The sequence below is a fragment of the Chrysochloris asiatica genome, unplaced genomic scaffold (assembly GCF_000296735.1).
Source record: "Chrysochloris asiatica unplaced genomic scaffold, ChrAsi1.0 scaffold00138, whole genome shotgun sequence".
Classification (NCBI taxonomy): Eukaryota; Metazoa; Chordata; class Mammalia; order Afrosoricida; family Chrysochloridae; genus Chrysochloris; species Chrysochloris asiatica.
In genome coordinates this window covers 5,553,830-5,573,148 of record NW_006408656.1, presented here as the reverse complement: position 1 = coordinate 5,573,148, position 19,319 = coordinate 5,553,830, and the positions used below count along the sequence as shown (strand labels likewise).

The 19,319-nt window shown below is 41.2% G+C and overlaps 1 protein-coding gene and 1 pseudogene across 1 annotated transcript in view; one reads left to right on the top strand and one right to left on the bottom strand.

Moving 5' to 3' along the window:
• Positions 1 to 19,319, bottom strand: part of BIN2 (bridging integrator 2) — a 66,941-nt gene that overhangs the window by 17,421 nt on the left and 30,201 nt on the right. Inside the window, exons 3-10 of the mRNA XM_006870133.1 lie at positions 15,240 to 15,294; positions 11,586 to 11,680; positions 10,886 to 10,981; positions 9,244 to 9,351; positions 7,156 to 7,241; positions 5,953 to 6,028; positions 4,688 to 4,770; positions 945 to 1,710 (exon numbers count right to left, since the gene is read on the bottom strand). Of these exons, the coding sequence (XP_006870195.1) occupies positions 945 to 1,710; positions 4,688 to 4,770; positions 5,953 to 6,028; positions 7,156 to 7,241; positions 9,244 to 9,351; positions 10,886 to 10,981; positions 11,586 to 11,680; positions 15,240 to 15,294 (1,365 nt within the window). The remainder of the gene's footprint in view (positions 1 to 944; positions 1,711 to 4,687; positions 4,771 to 5,952; positions 6,029 to 7,155; positions 7,242 to 9,243; positions 9,352 to 10,885; positions 10,982 to 11,585; positions 11,681 to 15,239; positions 15,295 to 19,319) is intronic.
• LOC102816914 lies at positions 16,920 to 18,260 on the top strand (annotated as a pseudogene).

Genomic DNA, 19,319 nt, shown 5'->3' with positions numbered 1-19,319 from the left:
CACACCTTTCTTCTATAATAGGCTTTTCACTATCATTTAATAGGACTTATTTCCAGATCTTCCACCAAACTGGTTGTTCTCCTATTAGTCAGTGCCTGTCAAGGTTAACACAATCCTTTTCTCATCCATATTCTCAGCTATCAAAAGGCCATCCCTAATAGCTTTACCTTCCTTTGTGAATTCCTGTTTTTAGATCTCTCATCAAAGAAGACTGCTGTTGTAAAGCACTATCAAGTCGGTTCTGACTCATAGCAATCCCATATAGTGTTTCCAAGGAGCAGCTGGTGGGGTTGAACTACTGACCCTGTGGTTCGCAGTCCAGTGCTTATCCTATAGCGCCACACCAGAAGATATATCTTGGAAATTTGCTAATGCCAGGGTCAATTTACCACAGTCACAAGTAGGATGAACAGTGAGACAACACCCCTCTCTGCTACATTAGAAAAGGCAAAGCTTAGGATACCAGTTGTTGGTTCTTTATATTGGGAACTTCCAGAAATTTATGCTAAAGAAATTCATAATAATATTAGAAATATAACTCTATAAAAGTCAGCTATCCTAAGACATTACTCAATTATTTGCTATAAAAATGTGAAATCATCCCCAGAACCAAAAAAAGTGTTCAGGGTTACTCTTCAGATGATGTTATTGTGTGGTGTCAATCATACTCAAAGTGACCTTAAAGGGCAGAGCCAAATAGCCCGATAGGGTTTCCTAGGGTTATGGGAGCAGATTGCCAGGTCTTTTAAGGAGCCCTAGGTGGGTTCACATCCCTGACCTTTTTAGTTAGCAGCCAAGTGCTTAACCATTATGCCACCAGAGCTTCTTTCGAGATGACACTATGACATAAAATCTTATCAGCTATGGAGCAATCTGAATGTAATGACAATGGTCTACATGAAGGCTGTCAAAGGGAGTGAAAATCCACCAGGATCCATTCTCACCTGAGAGCTCATGGAGGCTGGGGAAGAACAAACTTCTTCTAGGTTCAGATTGTGTGTGGTTTCCTTTTCTCTGAACTCAGAAGTTCTTTCTGGCTTCTCTGGTGGCTCTGGATCAGGAGATGCCTGTATGGAGGCCCTAGGACTAGGAGTCTCAGCCCCTAAGAAGGCCCTGGGGCTGGTGGGTGACTCTGCTTCAGAAGCTGGAGGGCTGGAAGGAATGTTCCCTGAGGAGAGCCTGGAACTGGCTCTGGGTGGAGGAGGTCTACTGGGGGGTGCTGAGGTCCTGGAGAGAGAGGCTCTTTTCTTTTGTTGCTCAGATCCTTCACTTGTGGTGCGGGTTCGGAGGACTACTTCTGGAAGAGATGATGAAGTTTGCTCTGAAGGGTTCAGGGCTCTGCCTGGTGATGGAGCTGGGGAGCAAGAGAAAACTTCTTCCTGGAGCTCATCACCCTCAATGGTGGGAGAGGGCTGGGTTTGGGTTGGGCCATTGCAGGTTGGCAGAGGCTCTGCTTCCTCAGAGACCCTGGTGCTGGGTTCTTGTTCCTCTGTTTCTTCATCTTTTAAGGGTTCTCCTTTGATCTCAGGGGTGTCTTCTCCCTGGGTTGGATCAAGTGCCAGGTCTTCTTCAGCTGCTGAGCCAGACTCCCCCTCACTCTTCAAGGAAAGTGCAGAGGAACTAGTAGGTGAGGTGACAGAGGGACTTGTAGGTGAGGAGGCTGTAGATGTTCGAACTGGAGCTGAGATGACTAAAGAGCGTCTGCTGTTGCTAGAAAAGGAAGGGTTTTCAGATTCAGAGGAGCTACAATCAAAACAATGTAAATACGCACAAAGAAATTAAGCTGCATGCATATAAAAAAGGAGAATAAAATGTTACAAAGTTTATATCAAATAATGCTCATGCTATAAAGTAAAGTGAAAAAAAGATTACCCAATTTTATTTATATCATGATCTCAGTTATGTAAAAACATATAAAGAGAAAAGAGACAAAAGAAGACACAGTAAAATCTAACAAATATTTTCTCTGGAGAGGCTATAAATTAACCTGTTAGGTGCTGAGCACTTCCACAGTCAGTATCAGCTTGAATCCCTCTTCTGTATGGTCTCCTGACTGACGGAACAACCCACACCTCTAGAGATACCAAACTAAGTGCTATGTTCTGGGAAAAGGGATAATGGGACATAGGGTAAAAGGAAAAGAGAAACTGACTTCCTGCCCTGTGAGCGCTTCTGAGACTGGGGAAGCTGCCTGACAGAAAGGTGCTTTCCAGCCTTCGTATTCTAGCAATCAGTAAGCTTACGAGGCTCAGGACATAGCAAAAACAAGGCTGCCTTTCCCTATAGGTTTCTGGGATAGCTCACTGTAAGTGAAGGCTTGGTTGGGAAAATGAATAGCTAGAGAGAACTCTGGTTTTCAAGGCTTAGAAGAGAAACACAGCATTTGAAGCAAAACGTAATTCATCTAGGAACTCTACACTGACCCTTTAGTTGGTTCTGTAGAGTTCAACTAATTGCTATATGAGTGGGGCTTGCTATGAGTCAGAATGACTCAATAGTCCTTAACAACACATAAATGTGAGTCTTCTTCTTCCTTCATGTCCCAAGCTCAGTGTCACTACCTCCTTGAAATCTTCCCTAACCATCTGCACCTTGATGATTACTTACCTCTCTGAAATTCCTACTGGTCTCATTAGGCACTTGGTATGTACAAGCTTATATTGGTCCTTGTTTCCTGAGGCAATCTTGTACCCTTCAAAGTTTCTGTAAATCACTTTAGGGAAAGGACAAGTCTCCAATGTCTTTGGATCCCTAGCACTGAGCATAAAGCACTGTACGTAGAAGGAACTTAATCAAATTTCCTGAACAAAAGCTTCTGAATGAGAAAGTGATATTACTATGAGGGACCATCGAGTTGCTGAAGCATGTATAAACTGTGAAGAATGATTGAAGACAAAACACAACACAAAAAACCATGGAAAAGCCAAGTTATAATAGACTAGGTAAAATATATGCATTAGAATCCAGAGTATGCAAAAAACTCACATAAATCAAGTTTTTAAAAAAGGGTAAATAGTCCAATTAAAAATGAGAAAAGGAAAAATAAGTACTCACTGAACAGGAATAATATGAAAACATGCTCAAGCTAACTAGGAATTGTGGTGACATGAATAAAACTATGAAAAATCCCAGTTCATGCCCATTAATCTGGAAGAATTAAGAAGTCTGACAACATCACATGTGCTAAGAATGAGGTACAGCTCAATGCTGGTGATTTGTAAATTAAACCATCACATTTAAAAGCAATTTGGCTAGGTATTTAGCAGTTCCCCCAAAGCTTAAGCATAGAATTAACACACGATCTAGTAATTCCACTCCCATGTATAGACCCAAAAAAAGTCAAAGTAGGAACTCAAACAGATTCTTATATGATCACTGAAGCACCATTCACAAAAGCCAAAAAATGGAAACTACTAATGTTCATCAGCGAGTGGCTGGGTGGTGCACAGATCAATGGATAAAGAGAAATGAAGTTTTGAGCACGATGAACCTTAAAAACAGTATTTTGAGTGAAATAAGTCAGACACAAAAGGAAAAGCATTTTACGACCCTACTTATATGTGCTCATAAGGAACCTGTACATAGACCAAAAGACAGAACGAGGGAATGCTGTGCAGTTTTAAATCAGGAAAAGTGTGCATCAGCATTATATCCTTTCACCCTATTTATTTAATGTGTATGCTGAGCAAATAATCTGAGAAACTGGATATATGAAGAAGAACGCAACACAAAGATTGGAGAAAGACTCATTAGTAACCTATGATATGCAGATGTTTGCCAAAAGCAGAGAGGACTTGACACACTTCCTGATCAAGATAAAAGGCTATACAGCCTTCAGTATGGATTATATCTCAACACAGAGAAAACAAAAAGCCTCACAACTGGACTAATAAGCAACTTCACAATAAATTTCACTTTACTTGAATCCATAATCACCATCCACGAAAGCAGCAGTCAGGAAATCTAACTAGGCAAGTCTGCTGCGAAAGGCCTGTTTAAAGTGTTAAAAAGCAAGATGTCATTTTGAAGACTAAGGTGTGCCTGACCCCAAGCCATGGTATTTCAATCACCTCATATGTATGCATAAGCTAGACAATGAATATGAAAGACCAAAGAAGAACTGATGACTCTGAATTATGGTGTTGGCAAATATTAAACATATAATGAACTGCCAGAAGAATAAACAAATCTTTCCTCAAAGATGTACAGCCAGAATGCGCCTTAGAGGCGAGGATGGAGACTGTCTCAGGTCCTTTGGGCATGTCATCAAAAGGGACCAGTCCCTGGAGAAAGACATCATGCTTGGGAAAGTAGAGAGTCAGTGGAAAAAGAGGAAGACCCTCAATGAGATAGAGTGATACAGTAGTAACAACAATCAGCTCAAACCCAGGAATAACTGTGAGGATGGCACAGTGTTTCATATTATTGTACATGGGATCATTATGAGTTGAAATCAACTCAATGGTACCTAACAAAAACACACGGCTATTTGTTATGTTACTCTTTATACCTTCAGTTATGTCTGAAAATCAAAAATAAAAGAATTTATATAGGAGTGTGGTGCAAACAACAAACATCATGCATATGAACAGCAGAGGGAAGGCCAAGATTTGAGAGAGGTAAGTGTCTTGAATATTCACACACACACAGGACTCAAACACAGAAGAGAGGCAGCGAAGTTGCTCACCTTGATAGTCCCTTCACCACAAAGACTTTGTTGGAATGCTGCTTCTCCAGGTTGCTCATCACCTCATACAAGTTGTGGTTCAGCTAGAGTCAGCAAGGAAAAACGGGTTGCTTGCCAGATGCAAACAGAGACTGGTATATATCCTTTTTTTCTCCTCTCCCTCCGATAGATTCCCTAAATAAAACCTCCCCACCTTTTCAACTCAGATCCATCATTCCTGTTCACCTATGCGTACTAAAGCGCAGGCTCCTGTCCAACCATTTCTTCTTTCTCATCTGTCTGTGTCTCAAGTTCTGTCTCCTGCATCAGACTTGCAGTAATCCTAAAGCCCAGTCTGTAACTGATTTGTGTGATTCAAGGTTTTAATTTCTTTTAGGTGCTGAGCATTTAAGTGAATTGAGGAATATAAATTCATTTTATTATAAGTTTGGCAAATCATAATTTAGCCAGAGTATGAAGAGGGATATATGTGTCTGGGTGTGTGAATAGAATTATTATTATAATAGCGATGAATCTTGGAATCCCAGGACTTTATGGCTGCTTGTCACTGACAGGTGGTTTTTCAAGACTATATACCTAAGACACCAACCCGTGACTAAATACTATCCTTTCTGCTCCCCGCTACCAAAAGATGGCGATTTCACAACTTGGGATTCTCATTTTAATCATTCCTTCCATGTTCCTAACCTCCTTTTATTTATGCGGAAGCTGAAGTCTGAGTGCTTTGCTTTATTAATAGTGAAGAATCAGGTTCACAGATAGTGTCTAAGTATATGTGCTTCATTTTAATATTGCTCAACAATTAATCAAGTACTAGTATTATTTCATCATGAAACAAAAGTAAAAATCTTGTTCTATCAATACGGATGATGTTGCTGTGTGCTGCTGAGTCTGTTTCGACCCATATCAACCCTGTATAGGGTTTCCAAGTAGGGGCTGGTGAGCCTTGAACCACTGACCTTGCAGTTCAAACCAACCTGGAGGCAGAGTACTTATCCTATGGTGCCATACCATGACTCCTCAATACAGATAATGAATAAAATTGTGTATTATCAGGGTTCTAGTGTGGCACTGTGGACAATAAGCTGGTCTGAAAAGTCAGTTTCAACTGCAAGGTCAGTGGTTCAAGCTCACCAGCCACTCCTCAGAAACCCTATACACGGTCGCTATGGGTCAGAACCGACTTGATGGCATTTAATAAAATCAACATTCATATTTATTAGAAAATCCCACTTAGGAGTCTAAATCGGCCAGATATTTCTCACCTTGCTCATCTCTCTGTAGAAAACATCCCTCAGGTTGGAAATGTTTTGGAAGATGGTCACGTAACAGCCAATACGACTATGAGGAGGCAAAAAACCAAACACACAGGGATAAGTGATGGCAAAAGAGGTCTTTGAAATACAAGGCAGGAACTTCAGTCAAAATCAGCCACCTCCGAGGCTCTTCAGAGAAGGGCACCTCACTTCCCAGATGCAGGATGTTCTGGGATCTGGTTTTATCAGAGCCAGGCTAGGAATACACCTGACTCCAGGTGTTGAAAGACCACAGGAGACACTAACAATCCAGGCTGACACCAAAGTAAATGGATTTCTAGTTTTATGAAGTTATCTGATTCCGGTTCTTTAACTACAGTAGACATGAAAGTATTTTAAAGAATTTATGTAAGTCCAATAATTACAATTATTGTAATAAGTAATTATTCTTTCTCTTTATGTAATACTTAGGTTTCTGTGAAGAAGCATGTTCATTTATGGAATTCTACTTCATATAAATTCAGGAAGCTCACATTTAATTATAAACTATTAAATTCCAACTCCATTTAAATTAAGAGTTACATAATTAATATTTAGAATACTTGCAGTCAATAGAAAGGCTCCCTTATACAGACTAGCACTAAATGGCAATATAAAAATACTTTGATTATAATTATATTATCTTGTACAATGAAAAGAAAATATGACATAAATGGAGTTTCCATTCAGATTCCTCTTCCAATGTAGAAAAGTTGTATATTATATATTTTTAGCAAACAAATACTAAAAACATTTTGCTACTGTAAACAAAGATATCTTCAATAATTCAAAGGATCTCTCCAAAGTTTATCTTTTATGTATAGATGAATATTCATGAAGGAGGCTTGTTTAACAATATACACTTGAGCATGAAACCAGATACATTCAGTATGCATGATGATGGCACTTTCCTTGCCCAAATCTCTCCTATCCACGGAGCAACTTGTCTTCACACCTGGAGAAGCTGGCAGGGCAAGGGTGCTTATCCCTGTATTGCAGGCTCTAGAGAGAGAAGGTGGCTTGGCTAGTATCACACAAGTTAGTGGTGGGGCTGAGGCTCCATCCCATTCTTGGACCAAGGCTTTTTTCATGAGGTACCATGCTCGGGTTGTTGGGTGGTCTGGGCCTGCAGTAGCCCAGATGTTCAGCCCTTCCCTAAATCTCAGTTATTACCTGTTGTAAAGAATAGGCAGCTCCTCCAATAGTTCCTGGTTCAGGTCTTCAAAGACAACCTGGGCTTTATTGAATTCTTCCTCAGCCTAGGTGGTAAAAGAGACAAGACAATCCCCCTCAATCCTGAATTTGAGGCTAGAGGCTGCCCTCCTACATTCTCTGTACTTTTTTTCAGGAACGAGGCTTACTTGGAAGGAACCCTGGTGGTGCAGTGGATAAGTGCTTGACTGCTAACTGAAAGGTCAGCAGTTTGAACCCACCAGCTGCTCTGTGTGATTAAAGGCTTGGCAATCTGTTCCCAATATATATATATATATATATATCAATTAGACAGAAGATATTTCTGCATATGTATTTATAGGTGCTGCAAATATATCCATGAGTAGAACATACAGGGGACAAAGTTATGAAAACTTCTTAGTCATAACCAAAGACCTTGGCGGAACGTGTGGCTGGGCCTAGGGGTTCAGGACAAGAGACTCGGGGGACATGTAAGTCAACTGGCATAACAAACTTCACAAAAAGCAATGTTCTACACCCTACTTTGGTGAGTAGCAACTGGTCTGGGGTCTCAAAAACTTGTCAGTGACCATCTAAAATGCAACTATTGGTCTTACCCCATCTGGATCAAAGAAGAATAAAGAAAATCAAAGATGGAAGTAACAATGAGTCCAAAACACTGATGATAAATCACGTGAATATCCCAGCCTCCATAACCCTGAGAGCAGAGTAGATAGTGCCAGCTCTGAAAGGGGTCATAATAGGAGGTCCTGGTTTGAGTGGGAGAATAATGTGGAACAAAATTCAAAATTGGAACAAAGACCAGGGTTACTGGTCTGATAAGAGACCGATGGAACCCCTGAGCCTATGGCCCTTAGTCACCCTTCAAGCCTGGAACTGAACACAATGCCATGGCTCAACTTTCAGCCAAATACTAGGCCTACAAACTGGACAATAACACCAGAGAGGTACATACTCCTTAGAACAATCAACCCTATGAAATAAGAAAGGCAGAATGTTCCCAGAGCTAAAGCAGAGATGGCAGGAAGGGAATGGAAAGAAGAGTAAAAAGAAATGGCAAACACAGGGAAGTGGGAAGAGTGCTAATATATATTGTTCTGTCACACAATAAAATGGATTTGCATTATTGAATGGAAAACCAATTTGCTCAGTAAACAGTCACCAAATCACAATAAAAAAGAAAAAGATAACTAGCCTAGGAGAGACTACGGGGCAGGTTTCCTCTGTCATATTGGGTCACCAAGAATTGGAATCAACTCAATGGCACACAACAACAACAAGCTTATTTGGAACCATGTCTTTCTTTCCCTATCCTCAAATCCCTGATGATCCTTAGAGCATCATCAATATCAGAGGAAACAGGATTTCCTTCAGGAAATTGGATGGAGTTTATCATTTCCTAAACCCAGGTTGGCCTAGCCACTATTATGGGGAGAGGGAGGGCAAGAATGGTTTATCAAAAAAAAAAAAAAAGAAAATAGAACACAAGGATTATACTCTGGTGTATGAACCACAAAACTCTGTTGATACAAAAATGTACAAGGAGAAGTTAGTAATAATAGAAAATACTTCATTCTTCAGCAGATACTTCAGATTTTTAAGTACTTTTATATAAAAACAAATGAACAGATGCATTGCAGAAAGCTGCACGTTTCTCCCTTTATTCACTTACTGAAAAATTCTACACTATTACATCAGCTCATAAGGAAATGTAGTGAAGCTAAACAAAAGTTTCAGTGACCTCTGAATAACAGGAGCCTTGATTGCCAATAGCCAATAGCTTTTTGGTTTGAACAAGAAGTTATAGCTTATACTATTTATAGTGTAATGACTCTATACAGATGGGGAAGTCAGATCAAGTGGAATCAGAGTTTTGGGTTCTAATTAGATCCAGCTGTTCCCTGGAAAGCAGACTCTTTATCCCCAAGACCTTTAAAGTAGCAAGCACAAGTTTCAATTTGTAAAAAGCACTTGGAACCTGTGAAGATATAAATGCAGAAATAAATTTAACACTGGGGAAAAAAAAAAAAAAAGAATGGTTTATCAGGCTGTTTTTTGTTTTTTTACCTTGGCTGTCTTGGCCTCATCTTTCTTCTTGGCATTCTGCACAGCCTCCAGGTGGTGCCGGGCACTGTCATAGTCCACGAGTTTTCTACCCCGCTTGGCAATTCTCTCCTAGCCCAGAGTGATCACAAGAGAGACCCTTGATATTCACTTTTTAGTGGCCAGGATATGGGTAACAGAGTACCAACTGAAGACGCAAGATTCTGAGATGCTCTGGTCAAATTTCACTTTCTAACAGGGTTTTGTGATATCTAGAGGAGACTAAGGGCAGTCCTATATGGAAGTTTGCACTGAATTTTAATATTCCTTCGGAGCCCATTAAGAATCAGTACAAATGGCCTTTAGAATCCTACTAAATTGAAAGTTAGGAGTTTTGGGTGTTAACCACAACTCTGTCATTTATTAACCTTATGACCGAGAGCCTTGGTAGCCTTATCTTCTCTACATTGTTGTTGTTGTTGTTATGTTCTGTGGAGTCGGTTCTGACTCATAGAGACCCTGTACAGGGTTTCCGAGGGTGTAAATCTTTACGGGAGCAGAAAGCCTCATCTTTCACCCGCGGAACAGCTGGTAGTTTCGAACTGCTGACCTTGTGGTTCCCAGCCCGATTCGAAACCATTACGCTACCAGAGCTCCTTCTTCTCTACATAGCACTTGCTATTTTAAAGATCAAATGTTGACTGTAAAGTGCTTTGAAACCTCTAAGTCACCATAAAAACAGAAAGTACATTATGAGCTTTAATTCTGCCTGATCTCACTTAAACTACAAATTATACCAGAGATGCAAACTATATCATCAATCCCCGTTTCATCCTTTCAGCCACAAAATCTGAAAAGACCTTAGCAATAATCTGGTTCATGCAACTCTTCTATGGTATCCATGAAAAGAAGCAGTAACACATTTGCTTGAACAGCAAGCAGAGAGACACTGCCCCACAGTCTACTGAACTTCACTTTTGGAAAGCGCTAATTCTAAGAGCTTCTAATAAGTCAACGTCCCGCAATTTGTTTCTATTAATCTACAATCAGAACAGTGTTGAGTAAATATATAAGTTAACTGAGTATGTAAATTTAAATTTTGCTTTCTGGAACAATTGATAAACAGGTTGAATTCTTCTTTCTCCTAACAGCCATTCAAGCATTTGAAGATAATTATGTCTGGGAGTCCTGGTGTGGTGCTGTGGGTTAATGCACCAGACTGCAAAGATGCTTGAACTGCAAAGTCAGCAGTTCAAGCTCTCCAGCTGCTCCTCGGAAACCCTATTACAGGGTTGCTATGGGTCGGAATCGACTCAACAGCACTTAACAACAACAACAACAAGTCGTCTTCAAGTTTCCTCTCCTCTAAAATAAAAATGCATACTCCCTTCAGCTGTTTCTCAGAGCTAAAAAGGATGCCCTGACCTGGAGCTAATTAAAAGCCAGCCAAAACCTAGCTGACTGAAATTTAAGTGAAACATAACCTTCGTTATTTCTAACACTCAACCCTAATCTTTTGTCTAATTCTCAGTCTTAATACTTCTCCTAACCTTCCATCCAATTTCATTCCTTGGGACTCAAACTCTACTTTCAATGTTTAACCTAATATATCTTTTAATTTGTATGGGTCACTTACAACCCAGCCTTGATTGAGTAATTTAAGTACCTTAATGTCACTGAACTGGGCTATGTAATTTTCCATGGTTCTCACAGCCTGGTCAGCCAATTTTTCTTCATAGTCTTCCCAAAGGAGATCATTATTCTGTGGGATAGAGGCAGAGTCTGGTGAGGGATCTACTTCTTAATGTTAACTATCTACCAGGTAAATATCCAAAATTTCCCTGCAAAAAAAACCAAAACAAAACACTTCCTTCTGGGAATACGCTATTTAGAATATTATGATGGACGTTGGGGAAGTGTCAGAAATAAGAAATAGCACTTATCCCAAGAAATTCCTATAGAGGAGACTGGACATACAATCAGGGGTTATGGACAGAAACAAATCCTGTACTCTAGAAGGAGTTTTGCAAGTTAAGTAACTGCAAGAGGTTAGTTTTCAAATACAACTGATCTTCAGGAGGCTGGGGTGGGGGGGGAATGGGGAGAATGGCACTACGCCCATGGTTCTAAAGAGGGGAAGAACGAGGTAAAAAACAGCGATCCACAGATAATGGGAGAACCTGTTTTCACACTAATAGTGGCAGCTTCTCCTTCCTACCACCTAAGAACTGAGGCTATTCAAATGAACAATGTGAAATGACTCTTTTGTTTCCCTGTTTACTCTGGTGGAGAAACCAGGTTGAGGTTGAGATAAGAGTAGGAGTTGTTGGGCCCTAAGAGAGTGGTAAAGCTCAAGTCTTTCTTACCCCTATGATGGCCTTAAGCTCCTCTTGACCATCCCAGTCGCTGCTGTAGATCTCCTGCAGGGTTTCCGACACTCTCTTTGAACTTTCATGCATCACTGGAAAGAAAGAACTCAGTTCTAACACAGTTTTCCCAAAAGTGGTTGGCATAATCACATGGGTGTAAACAAATCAATGGGACTCAATTTAGAAGGACCAATTCAGAAGATTTGGATTACTAGTGACAAAAGCTGGATGGGGTTAGACAAGACAAAATTACTCTTCTTAAGTTCCCAAAGAAGTCCTGGTATGGTGCTGTAGGCTAATGCGTCAGATTGCAAAATCATTTGAAATGCAAAGTTGGAGGTTCAAACTCAACCAGCTGCTTCTTGGAAACCCTATTCAGGGTCGCTATGGGTCAGAATCGACTCCATGGCACTTAACAATAACAAGTTCCCAAAGGAGTCAGGCACAAGCAAGGGATAAAAGGCCTGGATATACATAGTGGTTACAAATCGGCCTGTGAACCTTAAGGTCAGCAGTTCGAAACTACCAGCTATTCCATAGGAGAAAGATGAGGCTTTCTGCTCCCATAAAGATTTACAGCCTCGGAAACCCTGTACAGGGTTGCTATGAGTCGGAATCGACTCCATGGCATCACCACCACCATAGTTTTTCCTACTGGCTTCCATCCCTAGATCTCTCTCTTTCTGTTTTTTTAAATACGTGATGTACTTTATGTATTTATTTAACTTTTTATTTTGAAATGGGTGAAGGATTTACAGAGAAAATCAATTTTTCCATTAGTTCATATACATTTTGTTCCATGTTATTCCTACAATCCCCACAATGTAATATCACTTATCTACTTCCTCCCTGTATTTCCTGTTTCCATTTCTCCTTCTTTCCTAGCCCTCTGAACTTTGTCCTTGGGTAAATGCTGCCCTGTTGATCTCAAATGGTTGATTATTCTAAGGTGTGCGTAACTCTGTAGAGTTAGATTTGTCTATTGTTTGGCAGAAAATTGGGCCATGGGGTAAGTTCATTTTCAGACATGAAGGATGAAGGGCCAGTCTTACCAGTATGCTGATCTTTTTTTTTTTAAATTGATTTTTGTTTTACATTTTTTTCCTACCCTATCTAGGACATGGTCCCTTTCAGAGCAATAATGGTAGCTGGACACCACCTAGTTCTTCTGGTCTCAGGGTCATGGAGACTGATGTTCACATGGTCCATTGGTATATATCTGATCAGCTGTTTCCATGAATCTTCAATTTTCTTCACTCTTTCTTCAGACAGGAAGAGAACAATAGCTGCACCTTACAGGGGCACTCATGAGCTTTTAAGACGCCAGTTGCTATCAAAGGAGACTATAGAATACTGTCTTTTTGGACTACTTTGCGTCAATTGACCCTGGGTTCCCAGGAGCCCATTGTCTTGATCTTCTTACTTATTTAACTGTCCAGGAGTTTGTACCCTGCCTCCCCAGACAATCTGTGAGATCCGATGTGGCAGCTGGTACTGATAAGATGGGGAGGGGGTTGAGAATCTCAGGATTCTGGGAGGAGGGAGTGCAAGCTAGAAGTGGAGTCTCTGGGGCACCTAACAGAGTAGGCAGACCTGCTTATCCTGAGTTATGTTTCCCAGACTGTGCTTCCCTCACTGCCCCCAGGGCCACCCCTTTTCTCCATTAGTCCCTTTTCTCAGCATGGGCTCCCTAGAGACGCTGGCTCAATGTAAGGCTTGGACTGTTTACCAAATGGTCAAAGGCAGACAACTGAGGCAACTTACTAAGGGAATCCTAGCCAGGCTAGGCTCTAGGAGATGAGGACAAAGTCCCAGAGGTATTTCTGGCCTGCATTTTTATTTTCTTCAAGGAGCATTTCTGGCAGAAGCCTTCCTAATCTTGGGACTGTCCCTGCTTGGGTAGTAGCTGGTATGGAAACAAACTCCTCTGTTAGAGATGTCTTTGCCTAACCCCTCCAGTATAATACAAGAATCTCTCTCCACCCATCTGAACATAAATGGAGGCCCTAGTCCTAGACAAGGGTCTCTGGTAGGTACAAATAGTTAATATGCACAACTGCTAACCAAAAGGCTGGGCTGGAAGAATGAGTCCACCCAGACATGACTTGGAAGAAAGGCATAGAGATTTAGTTCTGAAAATCAAACTTTCAAAACTCTGACACACATGGGGTTGTCATGAGTCAGAATAGACTTGACGAAGGAACCTAGATCCAGAGGGTGTGGAGGAAGGTAGAATCTCCACTGAGTAGTATCCAATCTGTCTGGGCGGGGCTGATGAAAGGAAATGCGGATAGGTCTCTTGTGATACAATAGTGAATAATTGTTATCAGGACTGATTGTGAGGGTTATAAATGTAAAGGTAGACATTTTGTGGCAAGGAGGGGAGTGATTACCTTTGCAGCCTAGGAGAAGAGGTCCCTGGGACCATGAAGGGAGAAGAGCGCAGAGTAGGACCCTACCCAGAGAAGCAATGATCCCTAAGATGGAGGCAGAGACATGACATGGTAAGATGGAACAGCTGGGGACTTTAGACCCAGAGAGGGAGAGGGGCTATATGCTGGGGGGGGGGGGGGAGGGTGCAGACTTGTAGGATGTACCTTTGGTTGGTTGATGATGCATGGAGGGTATTGTAACCACAGCAATGTAACGATATACGATAGGATGAATGTAAAACTAATGGTCTCCCATGTAAACTATCACATTATTCACAATAAAACATTAAAAAAAAAATAGACTTGATGGCAATTAGTGATGAGTCCTAGAAAGGCACCCGCCTGGCCTCAGGCCACCCCTCTGTCCATTCCGAGACACTCCATGCCCATAGCTCCTAGGACATTTATTCTCCCTTCTGCATCCATGGTACCCAGAGTTACAGAGAGAAGATATACATTGGATTTTTCTCCAGTAGTCGTGTTCTAGGGGAAAGGCTGCGTGTAAATAAATTGCTCCTGCATACTGACATCCCCAGATGTCTTGTGGTTGTTGTTAGGTGCTGACTCACAGTGACCCTATGGACAACAGAACAAAACACTGCCCAGACCTACACCATCCTCACAATTGCTGTCGTCATGTCTGAGCCCACTGTTGCTGCCACTGTGTCAATCCATTTCACTGTAGGTTTTCTTCGGTATCATTGAACCTCGATTTTGCCATGTGCATGATATCCTTTTGCAGTGACTGGTGCCTCCTGAATTTTAGTAGGTGCATAAATGCCCTCTCTACAGTATGAAGGCACTTCAAAACGTTTGGGGCAAAATTCCATTATTCCATGAACTTTCTGAAGCACCCTCATACAGCAGCCAGGAGTCCTGGTGTGGTGCTGCAGCATAATGCGCTGGACTGCAAGGTCAGTTTGAACCACAAGGTCGGCAGTTTAAACCCACCAACTGTTTCTCGGAAACTCTATATGGGGTTACAATGAACTGGACCTGACTCGATGACACTTAACACAACATATAGTACGCCATATAAGAAGTCATTTGGCTTTTGCTTGAACAGAAAACAGACTCACAACAATGTACTATATTTCCCTTGTCAAAAGCTTTAACTACGATAAGCTTTAGTTGGCCTCTCTTCATTTCTTCCTATTAATCTAAAAATCAGTACAGTGCCCAACAGAATGCTAGGTTTTCCTGGATTGTAATTACTCACCTTTGACTGCACTAAGGAAGTTCTTCAGGTCCTTGTATAGCTTGTGGCCTTCTGCCTGAAAGGGAGAAATGCCTGTGGTGACTAAAGAGACACATTTAAAAAGATGCTCCAGAGATCAAAATGGAAAAGTAGGTTAAATGCAGAAATCACAAGTTAACCACAAATTTGTATGTTGAAATTTCAAAGGACCAGTTTTATAGGAGGCCACTATTATAAAAAGTCAAGGCTAGGCTTACAAACATTCATTGATGGTTACCAGAATGGGAGGGGAAATCACTAACTAGATTGTACACAAATGTTCATTATGGTGAAAGGAAAGGCAATGCACAATATGGGGGGCCATAAGCACAATATGCCAAGGCAGAAGGAGACATAGAGGTATTCAAGAACAATGGCAACTATGTTAAATTCTATAAAATGATACAATCCTGCAACAGATTAGGTTTTGTACTCCCTCTAAAAATGAAGGGAAGAGGTGGGCCGGGTAGTCATTTTGGAAAGACCTTTGTTATAGTTGTGGGTTAACTACCTCTGCCGGATTAGAAAGCTGGGGGCACACTCTCCGACGCTGTGCCTCGGCCTCAGCTGTAGCCCCGCTGCTGCTGGAGTGAAGAGGCCTGTGACATTTTGAATAATTGAGTAATGTAGAAATAGATAAAAAATATTAGGTGATTTCTCTACTGAAGCTGTAACAAGATTCTTCCTATCACCTTTCAGTAACATAATTCAGTCTTCAAAACGGGGCAGAAAACTGAACAGAAATCCTCACTTTGGAACAGTTTACTGCCTATTCCTTTCCCCCTTGTCTTTCTGCTGGTTTTAACTTTGTTTTGAAGTTATAAATAGTGAAGACCAAAGAAACAGAAGATACATTTGGACACTTTATACCAAGAAATTTACCTTGAAAGCTGCTGTTATTCCAGAGAGAAAAGTAAATCAAATTCCTAATCTGATTTTTTATTAAAAACAAGATTTCTTATATTTAGATTTTAAAGATGAATATAAATACCTGTTTTTAAAATATAAAACATAAACATAAAAAACACTGTTTTTAGCAATTGTGTGATTAAAAGTGAGATTTGTATTTTAAGAGCTTTGTCATGTGGATATTTTGTCACTGGAGTTGGCTGCTTAGAAGATCTTTTAATCACTTTAAAATGATGCTTTGGGACTATGACCTTGATGACATCACTTGCCCCTTGAGCCCACCCGTCTAACTCTGGCCTTGTTATGAGCTGTGTTTGCGCTCACTGTACAGATGTCCATGTATTACCTATTTAAGCAGCAGCACAGTGCTATTACTTCAAGCAAGTTGAATCAGGTGAACAAAAGACAGCTCTTTCTCCTTCCCCCTTTTCAGAACATAACAAATGCCTTTTTATGTTCCCCTTCCTTCTCCATTCCCTATTTTGGGAAAGTGTTAGAAGTCAGACAGTTTGAGGTGTACAATTGAGGGGACTCAGAGACTGATCTACACAGAAGTCTGCCTTCTTTGTGCTTCATCACAGGTGTGCTGCAGGCCAGGCTACTTACTTAGCACCCTTTTACCAAGATAACCTTGTGGGAGGTCCAAATGGCAGGCTCAAAGAGCTCAGGAAACAGGACCACAGAGGTTACACTCAGGGACCCTGGCCGTGAGGTTGGATACCTCACTTTGTTGAAAAGAGACACTGGACCTAAATGGTGCAGCATGATTTTGTTCCTGCTTGGCTAAATTTCTCAACACCACAGTCAGCAAAGTCACCTTTGAAAACCATGGAGAGCAGCTATCTCGTGGGGAAGGTAGATCTAGAGTGAGCTGTCATCATCGACATCATTCCTCTGATGGCTTTTTTAACAATGGACCCTTCGAACTACAGGAGATTCCTGGCATTAGCCCACCCTGTTCACCATGATTCTGTGGACTCAACAACAACAGTGTCTCTAAGGGAGGAGCATACTCTGGAATCACTGGGAACCTATCTGGTTTGGCATGGCTCTTTCTGCAGTCATGATGGCATGATCCACCATAGTGGGGGTGGAAAGGCTCTGCTTTTCAAGAAAAAACACGTACAGAAATTAAGGAAGAAAAGAAAGAAGGCAAACGGGAAAAGTTAAGAATTTGATGAGGAAGACTTTTCTTCTTTGAATCTAGAAGCTGGCAAACAGAATCAGCCATGCAGACCTATTCTGGAGTGTGGGAAAACCCACCTCCTGCCGAGCAACCCTCTAAAATGCTGGCCATCAAAAAAGTTTCCAGAGAAGATTCTGTTGCTGCCTTCTCTGCTGCATTCACTTCACCAGGATCGAGAGATACAAATGGAAACAAATTATTAACCATGGTTTCAGGTGTCTTATGCCATTTGTTCCTAAACCTGCACTACCTCCTTCCAAGCCCAGTGCACAGAGAAAGCTAACAGAATGGAACACATTTCCAAGGATCCCTTTCCACTAGTTAGGAAGCTGCTTTTACCAGTTTGATTTCTGTTAACAAGCCAGTAGTACCGGTTGGTGGCACAGTTTTAAACTCCCCCAAAGAGAGCCTCCAGACAAACACCTCCAATTGAGATCAGCTCCTCTCGTCTGAACAAGCTGACCTGCCAAACATCTGACAGGAAGAGTGAGTTCCTGAGGATGATCAAGGATGACCAGAATGGAGAATTCTCAGAGAACAGAGACTCTGACAAACTGGAGGATCTGGAGAACAGTATACCTGAATCAAAGGAAAATGGAGAGGAAAGTTGTTATCAGAATGGCCTTACTCTCCTCCCCATAGTGGAAGGGGAGGTCCTCTCACATTCTCTGAAAGCCGAGAAGAGGCTATTTAAAGCAACGGGACAGCAGGAATATCCTGAAAATGTTGAGAATTGCCTTCCCCTCACAGAAGATGAGCTCAAAGAGTCCCACACAAAGACGGAGCAGCTAAGAATGGCTTCTTACGGTGCTAAAGTTCCTTGGAGAAGCACTGGTAAAGCAGAGTTTCAGGACACAAACACAGAACCCAGTAGCATTAAAACATCAGATGATCATGCCTGGAAGTAGGCATATAAATGCTTACCTGCAAACACAGTCTATGTGTTAGGAAATACACAAAAAGAAACAGTTCTTTCCCTTTTCTTATATTGCTGACATTGAATATTTCATGCACAAAAGAAATAATCCTATCCTTAAGAGAGAGTGATTGATGTGTTTAGCTTGGGTTCTCGTTATTCTTCCCTGTTTTCTGTGCAATGAGAAGTCTGCATGATGGGGTAAATTTTAGAATATATATATATATATATGTTGTTGTTGTTGTTTCTAGGGTCCACTTCTAACTCTGTTCAAACTCTTGATTATGCCTCTGCTGAAAAGTTCCTCTCAAGGGGCTAAAGATAGAAGAGAATGCCAAGGGAAAGGGAATGAGAAGGCAGAAAGCCTCAAAGGAAACAAAGACATTGTCAGAAAGGTGGACGAAGAACTGGCATTATGTAGCATGTTACAGCAGGTGAGGCTCAAAAAAAAAAAAAAAAATGAAAAAAGATATCAAGAAAATCTGATGCTACAAAAGTTACAATGCTAGTTGTTGTTAGGTGCCGTTGAGTCAGTTCTGACTCATAGCAACCCCACGCACAACAGAATCAAACACTGCCTAGTGTTGTGCCACCCTCCTAATTGTTGCTATGTTTGAGACTATTGTTGCAGCCACCCGTGTCAAAACTTCTCATTGAGGGTTTTTTCACAGACCCTCTACTTTACCCAGTATGATGTCTTTCTCCAGGAACTGGTCTCTCCTAATAGTATGTCCAAATAATATGAGAAAAAGTCTCACCATTCTTGTTTCTAAGACACATTCTGGCTGAACTTCTAACACAGGTTTGCTCATTCTTCCAACAGTCCATGGCATATTTAATATTCTTTGTCAACATCGCAATTCAAAGGCATCAATTTTTATTCTATCTTCCTTATTCATTGTCCAGCTTTTGCATGCATATGTTGTTGTTAAGCTGATGAGTTGGTTCCAACTCATAATGATCCTATATAGGGTTTCCAAGGAGCAGTTGGTGGGTTTGAACTGCTGACCTTGTGGTTTGAAATCCAGGGCTGATCCTACAGTGCCAGGTG